The sequence below is a fragment of the Trachypithecus francoisi genome, unplaced genomic scaffold (assembly GCF_009764315.1).
Source record: "Trachypithecus francoisi isolate TF-2019V2 unplaced genomic scaffold, Tfra_2.0 Contig01585, whole genome shotgun sequence".
NCBI classification, from domain to species: domain Eukaryota; kingdom Metazoa; phylum Chordata; class Mammalia; order Primates; family Cercopithecidae; genus Trachypithecus; species Trachypithecus francoisi.
This window is the reverse complement of record NW_022681444.1, coordinates 6,617,421-6,627,556: the sequence shown is the minus strand read 5'-3', so window position 1 is coordinate 6,627,556 and position 10,136 is coordinate 6,617,421. Positions and strand designations below refer to the sequence as shown.

The following is a 10,136-nucleotide window of genomic DNA, read 5'->3' as shown; positions in this document are numbered from 1 at the left end:
GGAAGCAGCTGTCTCAGCCTCTGCCCTTTACCCCAGTACCTGCCAAAGGCCCCCAAAGGGGCTGGGAGCTGAGGCAGGCCTCCCCAAGGTGACTCTCAGCCCCACCTCTGTAGAACACTTGGGACTCACTGTTGGAATTGCAAAGGACCTCTGAGAGCACAGAGTGGAAATTTCCATTGTCCACATGGGGATACGGAGGCCACTGGAGAAGGGATGTGCCTAGCCTCATGCACATCCTGTTCCACGAAGCTGGGACAAAGGCCCAGGACTACTGGTGGCCATCCCAGTGCCCTCCTCTCCCATCCCCACCCATCAAAACTCATGAGGGGGCCGGGCGCGGTGGCTCAAGCCTGTAATCCCAGCACTTTGGGAGGCTGAGACGGGCGGATCACGAGGTCAGGAGATCGAGACCATCCTGGCTAATACGGTGAAACCCCGTCTCTACCAAAAATACAAAAAACTAGCCGGGCGAGGTGGCGGGCGCCTGCAGTCCCAGCTACTCTCTACTCCGGAGGCTGAGGCAGGAGAATGGCATAAACCCGGGAGGCGGAGCTTGCAGTGAACTGAGATCCGGCCACTGCACTCCAGCCCGGGCGACAGAGCCAGACTCCGTCTAAAAAAAAAAAAAAAAAAAAAACTCATGAGGGGCCAAGCATGGTGGCTCATGCCTATAATCCCAGCACTTTAGGAGGCTGAGGTGGGTGAATCTCTTGAGTCAGGGGTTCGAGACCAACCTGGGCAATGTGGCAAAACCCCATCCCTACAAAAAATACAAAAATGGGCCGGGCGCGGTGGCTCAAGCCTGTAATCCCAGCACTTTGGGAGGCCGAGATGGGTGGATCACGAGGTCAGGAGATCGAGACCATCCTGTTCTACACGGTGAAACCCCGTCTCTACTAAAAAATACAAAAAACTAGCCGGGCGAGATGGCGGGCGCCTGTAGTCCCAGCTACTCGGGAGGCTGAGGCAGGAGAATGGCGTAAACCCGGGAGGCGGAGCTTGCAGTGAGCCGAGATCGCGCCACTACACTCCAGCCTGGGTGACAGAGCGAGACTCCGTCTCAAAAAAAAAAAAAAAAAAAAAAAAAAAAAAAAAAAAAAAAACAAAAATGAGCCAGCATGGCCGGGCGCGGTGGCTCACACCTGTATCTTAGCACTTTGGGAGGCTGAGGCGGTGGATCACAAGGCCAGGAGATCGAGACCAGCTTGGCCAACATGGTCAAACCCCATTTCTACTAAAACTACAAAAATTAGCCAGGCGTGGTGGCAGGCGCCTGCAGTCCCAGCTACTTGTGAGGCTGGGGCAGGAGAATCACTTGAACCCGGGAGGCAGAGGTTGCAGTGAGCTGCGATCGAGTGACTGCACTCCAGCCTGGGTGACAGAGCACTCTGTTTAAAAAAAAAAAAGCCAGCATGCCCCTGTGGTCCCAGCTACTTGGGAGGCTGAGGTGAGAACATCACCTGAGCCTAGAGAGTCTGAGGCTGCAGTGAGCCGTGATCACGCCACTGTATTCCAGCAGTGCACTCTACGTGACAGAATGAGACCTCATCAAAAAAGAGAAAAAACCAACCAACAGAAAAACCCCTCATGAGTGCCCAACCAGAGGTAAGCAGGATGACAGAGAACGTGTTGGCCATGGGATCCCCAAGCCCGGGCCACAGCCTGTTACCTAACAGGTGCTCCGTCCAGCTTACAACCTCCAGTAACTGCCTCCAAAGGCAGAGTCTCATGGGGCAGAGAGATGAGCAGAGTTAACTCTCCTGTGGGTGCCCAAGCAAGGTTCCACACGGCCCAGCAGGCTTCACAGAAGGGAGGGAAGAGTCTTCCCACGACACGAAGACTGCCAAAGGCCACTTTCTGTTATAGATTTATTTGATACTGTGACCGAGTCTCCAAGTTCAGACCCACATGTAACGGATTGCTTCATGGCTGTCAGAGGCTAGTGTGCATTATTTCTGAGGATTATATCCAATGACACGACGCAGAAAACACAAATGGACGGACAGACGGATGGACATAATCATTAAGACAAGAGACGCTAAAACGTGCCTTAGTGTCCACGTGATTGATCTAAGGCGGGGACCCTTCTAAGGTGGGGACCCGAGTGACTGATCTAAAGCAGGGTGGCTTCCAGCCACCAGGCGCTGACTGGGCTGTGTGCACTCCAGGCACCAGGGAAGGAACTGGCTTGGAACCAAAGCCTGCCCTCCCAGGGGCGACCTCCCCATTCCCGGCCAGTCTCTAAGTGTCTGCTCTTCATGAAGGACCAGGTGGCGACAGGGCTGATGGAAGCAGCGAGGCCAGCGGTGGCACTGGGCACACCCATGCCGCAGGAGGTGGGGAAACAGAGTCTGGGCGAAGTGGCTCCTTTTGGCTCCTAACACTGTGCGTGGAGAGGCCGGGCAGGCGCGAGGAGGAGAGGTGGGAATGGAGCACCGTTCATCCGGGGATTAGCCAACCCGAGTCTCCTCCCTCCTTGGCAGCTCCAGAACATTCCCTTTGGCCGACAGCCACAGAAATGAGTGCCTGCCAAGACACATGGAGGAGAAAGAAAACAAGACACCAAAAAAACCCAAAAACAAACAAAAAAACCTCCCTGCCCCAGAAACAAAGAGAACTCCTGGACCAAGGTCACACCAGATCCGGAAGACACCCTGCACCCTGCGCCCAGGGAAACGAAACACAGTTCAACGTCTGGCTGCTTTGCTCAAGGGAAACTGCCACCCCACCCTGAGACTCCAACTCACTGGCCGTTAGTGTCTTTTTTTTTTTTAAGTGTTTTTTTTCTTTTTAATACCCAAACCATCCATTTTCAAAGCTTTTTTTTAAAAAAAGTTTCCTGATTAAAAAAAAAAACAAAAACTAAAACTGCCACAAAAACTGAAGAGGCAAGCTCCAGGCCTGGCCTTTCCAGCTGGAGGCCTGCTCTCCCGTGGACCGCACCGCAGAGCCCAGCCTGGCACCGCTGGGTGACCGTCCCATGGCTGGTTCACCCCGGACCACTCTGCTCAAGTCCGGGTGGGCATTAAATGCCCGGTGGCATCACTAAATAAGGACAAGGGAAAAAGGCAGCCCACCCTTCCTTGAACACCTTCCATCTAGGCTGAACTTTCTTGGGAATGTATAAGTTATCTGGATGAAGGAGGTGGGAGATGGAGAAAAATAAATACCAAGAACTAAAGTGAGAGTCCCAGGACCTCTGGTGGCAGCTCAGCCCCTGGGGCAGAGCTGGCCTCCAGGGAGGAGACCCTGATTATCCAGATACTGCGCTCTTGAGACTTGCTCTCCTCGACAAGCGCTTGCCCTGGGGTGCGTGAGTCTCAGAGGGAGAAAAGGGGCCAGCCCCGCAGATACTGTCCTCTCGCTCCGGCCCGACTCACAAGCGGCCCCAGGCTCCTGCCTGGCCACGAGGCTGTCCTGGCTGTCCAGGAGTTCTGGGAGAAGCTGGGCGTGGCCCTCTGGGCCTGAGGACTGGCCGGTGGTCCCGCTGCTTGCTGTGCTGGGCTGGCCTCGCTCAGGCCTGCTCCTTGTCAGCCCTCCAGAGCCGCTCCTTCACCTCGGGCGGCAGTGTGTTGAACAGGTCCTCCTCCACCACCAAGCCGCTGCGCTTGAGCAGTGGGCACTCGCCCAGCTCCACAGGCAGGCACTCCAGCCGGTTGCCTCGCAGCTCGATCTGCGTCAGGTTGGTCAGCTCGCCCACCCTTGAGGGCAGTGACTGCAGCACGTTGTTGCCCAGGTGCAGGGCCCGTAGCTTCCGGCACTGGAAGAGCTCTGGAGGCAGCGTCTCGATCTGGAGGGAAAAGAGCAGGGGTGAGAGTGAGGTGGGTGTGGCTCGGACGGGGCCTCTGGGCTTCCCTTCCTTCTCTCCCCCAGATCTCAGCATCTTTTCTGATCCCCAGGCCCTTTGCACCAGCACAATCTGGGCCAAACTCTGGCCAACATGTGCTTGTGTGCCAGGTCTCAGCTCTTCCTCACTTCCTCTAGGAAGCCTTCCTCCAGCAGTCACTTCCTCCAGGAAGCCTTCCCTGATCTCCTGGGTCTCATGGCCCCTGTGTCCCCACTTGCAGTGCTTATCCTTCCATCTGTTACCCCCTAGATTGGGCTCTAAGGATGAGACCTGCCTGCCTCAATCCCCACTGTCGTCCAGCACCTGGCCCTGGGAAGTATATCACATTGGCCAGCTACTCCCACCTCTGTCCCAGGGCTCACCAGGAGCCAGGCTGTTGGTTCTGCCCAGCTTAAGAACAATTTACAAATGTAAAACAGCATGCTGAGAAAATCCACCCTCTAGGCCAGGCGCGGGGGCTCAAGCCTGTAATCTCAGCACTTTGGGAGGCCAAGGCTAGGGGATCACAAGGTCAGGAGTTCAAGACCAGCCTGACCAACATGGTGAAACCCCGTCTCTACTAAAAATATAAAAATTACCCGGGTGTGGTAGCATGTGCCTGTAATCCCAGCTAGTCAGGAGGCTGAGGCAGGAGAATCACCTGAACCCGGGAGGTGGAGGCTGCAGTGAGCCAAGATCGCACCACTGCACTCCAGTCTGAGTGGCAGAGGGAGACTCCATCTCAATAAAAAAAGAAAGAAAGAAAGAAAAGAGAGAGAGAGAGAGAGAGAAAGAAAGAAAGAAAGAAAATCTACCCCGTTAACTCTTTCTGAGAAGTTGGGAGAGTTCACTGATAGGGGCGAGAATCCCAGCTGTGTCACTGCCCCTTCCTGGGCCGCAGTTTCCTCATCTGTTAAGTCACAGGGTGGGCATGCGTACAGGGAGTTTCCTCCTGGCCATCTGGAGCCCGCTCCTTGCGCTTTTACCAAACGTGAACGCAGGAGTCCCCCCTTATCTACGGTTTTGCTGTCTGTGGTTCCAGTTGCCCACGATCAACTGCAGTCTGAAATTATTAAATGGAAAATTCCATATTTTTTTGTTTTTGGAGAGACGAGGTCTCACTGTGTTGCCCAGGCTGGTCTCAAACTCCTGGGCTCAAGTGATCCTCTCACCTCAACGTCCCAAAGTGCTAGGATTACAGGAGTGAGACACTGCACCCAGCCTAAATTTTGTAGGAGTCTTGGTCTGTTGCCCAGGCTGGAGTGCAGTGGCGTGATCTCGGTTCACTGCAAGCTCCGCCTCCCGGGTTCAAGCGATTCTCCTGCCTCAGACTCCCGAGTAGCTGGGACTATAGGCACCTGCCACCACGCCCAGCTAATTTTTGTATTTTTAGTAGAGACAGGGTTTCACCATGTTGCCCAGGCTGGTCTTGAACTCCTGGCCTCAAGTGATCCGTCTGTCCCCACCTCCCAAAGTGCTGAGATTACAGGTATGAGCCACTGCACCCAGCCAAAATTCCGTGTTTTAAATTGCATGTCACTCTGAGTAGAGTGATGAAATCCATCCTGTCCGGGATGTGAGTGGTCCCTTAGTCCAGTGTGCCCACGCTGCATCTGCTACCCATGTCAGTCACTCTGGAGCCACGTCTGTGATCAGATTGACTGTCATAGTCTCAGAGTGCTTTCAGGCAACCCTTACTTTACTTAATAATAGCCTTGGCCCGGCATGGTGGCTCACGCCTGTAATCCAGGCACTTTGGGAGGCTGAGGCGGGTGGATCACAAGGTCAGGAGATCGAGACCATCCTGGCTAACACGGTAAAACCCCATCTCTACTAAAAATACAAAAACATTAGCCAGGCGTGGTGGCGGGCACCTGTAGTCCCAGCTACTCGGGAGGCTGAGGCAGGAGAATGGTGTGAACCCGGGAGGCAGAGTTTGCCGTGAGCCAAGATTGCACCACTGCACTCCAGCCTGGGTGACAGAGTGAGACTCAAGTCTCAAAAAAAAAAAAAAAAAAAAAATAGCCTCAAGGCCTAAGTGTACTATGCTTAATTTATAAATTAAACTTTATCATAGGTACATGTGAATAGGAACAAACAGAACATATAGGGTTCTGCGCTACCTGCAGTGCCAGGCATCCATGGGGGACCGCATTCCCTGAGGATATGAAGCAATTACTATTAACAGATGACACCCTTAGACAGCTTAATGTGTGGCAGGCTCACTCTGAGCACTGACACTATTAACTAATTTAACCAGCAAACTACCTATAAATACTCTGTCAATACTCTTCCCATTTTATAGATGGGGTAACTAAGGCCCAAAGATGCTGACTTGTCCAGCGGTTTAGCTGGTAAGTGGTGGAGTCAGGATTTGAAACTGGGTCAACAGCCCACGCTCTGGTGAACCGTCCACACTGTTAGCGGAGCAAGGAGCAAACACGGGGCTGCAGTGGGTTTGTGTTGTGTCTCTTGGCAAACGGGAAGAGCCTCATGTATACCAGCTTCTTCCCTGCCCTGCTGCGAGGAATCAGCTGGGGCCATGAGTTCTTACTACCTGTAAGTAAGGCCATGAGTTGAGCCTGCCTGTCCCGAGGCTGCCTCCTTCAGATGGGATGGGCAGGAGGGCAGGGGCCAGGAGTCCTGGGCCCTGATCCCAAGTAAGGATGATGGGGAGACTGCACAGCAGCCTTTCTGAGCTTGCTCTATCACCGCCCCCATTTTCCTGCCAAGGAGACTGAGGCCCAGAGAGATGACATGCCGCTCGTCTGAGGTTGCAGCCTCTCCGAAAGGGTCAGGAGAGAATGTGCATCTTACTTCCTCCCACTCAGAGCCCATCCTGTATTTCCCTGCTGACAAATATGGCACTCAGTTACAGGGTAACCCTGACAAAGTCCCCTCCCGCTCTGGGCCTCAGTTTCCCCATTTGTAAAAGGCACAGGTTGGACTAGAAATGCCTTTGAGCTTGGACACTTTGTGGCTGAGGACCTTTTTGCAGACTTGGACCTCAACCTCACAGGCACCTGTTCTCTCCAGCCATTTTTGGAGGAGGACCCTTGTTCCTGGGGAGCAACTCGGCTTTCCCCGCAAGAAAATAAGCATGGCCAAGGCCTGGCAGAGTGCTTTTTCTTTTACTTTTTTTTGTGGGGGGGCAGGGGACGGAGTCTCACTCTGTCACCCAGAGAATGCAGTGGCGCAATTCTGGCTTACTGTCATCTCCAACTCCCGCGTTCAAGTGATTCTCCTGCCTCAGCCTCCCAAGTAGCTGGAATTACAGCCACACCACGCCTGGCTAATTTTTGTACTGTTTGCAGAGATGGAGTTTCATTATTTTGGCCAGGCTGGTCTTGAACTCCTGACCTCAGGTGGTCTGCCCACCTCAGCCTCCCAAAGCGTTGGGATTACAGGCGTGAGCCACCGTGCCCAGCCCAGGTACAGTGGGTACTTTCAAGGAGGCTCCTAACCTGGGTATCTGACACTGCCACCACTGTGCCCAAGGATCAGGAATGCATCTGGGGTTGGGTTTGAGGTCAGCAGAGGCTGAAGGTCAGACAGTAGACAGGAAGTGGACTCTGGAGTACCCAGGGGCCACAGCCTTCCCAAAAAGTCCCCACTCCCACCCCGTGATCTCCTCTGCCGACACACGCAGTGGTCAGGGACAGTGGGAAAGCTCTGGCCAGCAAGTGGCAGAGCTCTGGTCCACATGGAGTCTGGCTCTGAAGCCCCCTCCCTGAAAGGCCTCCTCCCAGGAACATGCCCTTCTCTGAGCCAGGGAGCCCCCTCCAGGCCCCACAGAGAAAGGGGGAGGTACTCTCAGTTGCTCGGCTCCTACCACAGCCACACCCATCCTCTGGACCAATCCTTCTCTGCTGAGTGTTGCCTGCCTGTGCCTTGGAGGCCTGAAGTTGGTTCCCAATCCCCCAATTGCACCCTCTCCTACCTCCCCAGATACTTCAGTGGGTCTCCATCAGCACTGAAAGGCCTCAACTCAACCTGATCTTTGAAAAGGACAACTCTCCAAGAAGCCTTCCAGGGCCCTTCCATTGTCCTTGGCTCTCTGGCCTTCCCGACCAACCACCGGAAAGCCGCTGTCTCTCTCCTCACTCCGCCTCCATGACCCGGTTTCTACCCCCGTCCACCCTTAACTCTCTGGCCAAAGTCACCAGTTCCTAATCCAGCCGACTCCCCAGGCCCCACGTGCCCCACACTCTGGCCTCGCCCTCCTCTTCTGCAGACTCCTGTCCTTCTCCCTCTCTGCTCTCCACAGTGACTGCGTTGAGAACCCCTCTTCACCCACGAGCGTGGAAAGGGTGACTCCTTGGGCTTCAGGCAGATTCAGGATGGTCCCTTGGACATCCCAGGACCCCAGACACCTGACATGCGACACACCTTGGCCTCCGAAAACCTGTGCCTCCTCCAGTTTCAACAATCCATGCAAAAAACCTCGAGTCACTCAGACCACCCCCACCATCAACTCCTGTCCCTTCGGATTCTGCCTCCAGCATCTCCCAGATCCATCCATGTCTCTCCATCCCTACCTGCCTTGGCCGTACCAGGCCCCATGGCCTTACCTGATGGCTAATCATGGTCTCTGAACAGCTCTCTTCCTCTCTCCCACCTCTCACTCACCCCACCCCACACTACGGCAAGAGGAACCTCAGGCTGCAAGTCAGCTCATTCCTTCACCCACTCAATCACTAGGAATTCGGTCAACATTTGCTTGAACAAAAGAGCTAGATCTTAGTCATCAGAGCCTATGGGCTGGCAAGGGACCAGCTGTTAAACAAATGAAGAGACAACTGAAACTGAGGTGTAGGACAGGAACCCCCTGCCAGCCAATCACCCACCCGCCGTGCACTGCGTAGCCCCACCGCTGCTCTCCAGGATGCCCACACTCCTGTGCAGCCCATCTCACTGCTCCTCCCCACCAGAACCTCCTGGACTGTCCCTTTCCCTCCACCTGGCTTCCTCCTCCTCGTCCTTCAAGGGCCTGTTCCCGTGTTCCCAGGGACCTAGTGCTCCAGCAGAGCACCTACGCACTGTGCTAACTGCCTCGTTACTTGGCCTTCTTCATCCCTGGGTCCCCAGTGCTTTGCTCCATAGCTGGATTCTAGGAATGCTTAAAATACATTTGCACAAAGGCCAGGCGCAGTGGCTCATGCCTGTAACACCAGCACTTTGGGCGGCCAAGGTGGGAGGCTTTGAGGCCAGGAGTTTAAGACCAGCCTAGAAAACACAGTGAGACCCTGTCTCTACTAAAAAAAAAAACCAATTTGCACAAATCAGTAAACAAGCGAACGAATGAATACCTGTCTAGTCAAGGCTTTCATTAGCAGGAGTAGAAATCTGGAAAAACAGCACCCAAGGGCCTGGTCAGGCCACGCCCACCCCTCCTGGTCACCACAGGCCAAGGTGGCTGAGAAGGAGCCGTCAAGCCCCAGTGAGGAAGAAGAAGGGCTCAGGCCTCCCACTCAGAGTGGGGCCTGCCTGGGGTTGGCCCAAGTGAACTGTTTTCCCTATTAAGGCTCTGGTGTTCCAGGGGGTGGGGACAGGATGTGATTAAGCCGTGTGCTAAACAGGGTGTCCAGAGGGTCTCCTTCCTCTGGGACAGCATGCCTGCCGCCAGCTCCTTTCCTGAGGGGTGACCTCAGCCAGCAGGCACGACACTTAACAGGCAAGCTTGGTGGGAGGAGCTGGGGGTGGGGGACAGGATGGGGAGCCAGGCTGGAGGCTCGCACCCTCCCCCAACCAGGACAGCCCCAGCACAGCACCTGGGAGAGGGCAGGCATGGCAGGAGCTGTGAGGAAGTCCGAGCTTATCAAGGGCAGCACTGTGCTATGGGGGAGCCATGGGGTCTCCCCCTCCATAGATTAAAGAAGGGCTGGGTTTGTTCCGTGCTTCTCAAATGTGCCTTCTCCCCAGGGGACTCCAATTTTCCTGTTCAGTGGGCCTGCCCCGAAACTGCAAGAGAAAACCGTGCCCTGGTCCACTCTCCCGCTGTGCTCAAGTCATAATATGGGATGGAGGGAGATAAGGACTTGTCAAAATCCCTGATACATGTGGGTTGCAAGTTGCTCTGCAGGAAGAGGGCCCTGGGGAAGAGGGGAGGAAGGCTTCCAAGCCAGCAGGCATCTGGAGGGCCTGAAGCATCTAGTCTGAGTGATGCTGGAGAAGGTATGTCCTGTCCTGGGGCCCGTGAGGACAGACAGGGCATTCCAGGGGCCACCTCCCTCCATGCCCAAGGATGCTATACACAGCTCCTGTTGGGAGGACTCAGCAGGTTGGTAGGAGGAGGACAGGCGCATCATGC

The 10,136-nt window shown here is 54.9% G+C and overlaps 1 protein-coding gene across 2 annotated transcripts in view; it reads right to left on the bottom strand.

The window, feature by feature from the left end:
- Positions 1-1,853: 1,853 nt before the first annotated feature.
- LRRC8A (leucine rich repeat containing 8 VRAC subunit A) overlaps positions 1,854-10,136 on the bottom strand; it is a 39,986-nt gene continuing 31,703 nt past the window's right edge. For both annotated transcript variants that reach the window (XM_033193139.1, XM_033193147.1), the window contains one exon: positions 1,854-3,790. In XM_033193139.1, coding sequence (XP_033049030.1) covers positions 3,515-3,790 — 276 coding nt within the window. In that variant the 3' untranslated portion in view covers positions 1,854-3,514. The remainder of the gene's footprint in view (positions 3,791-10,136) is intronic.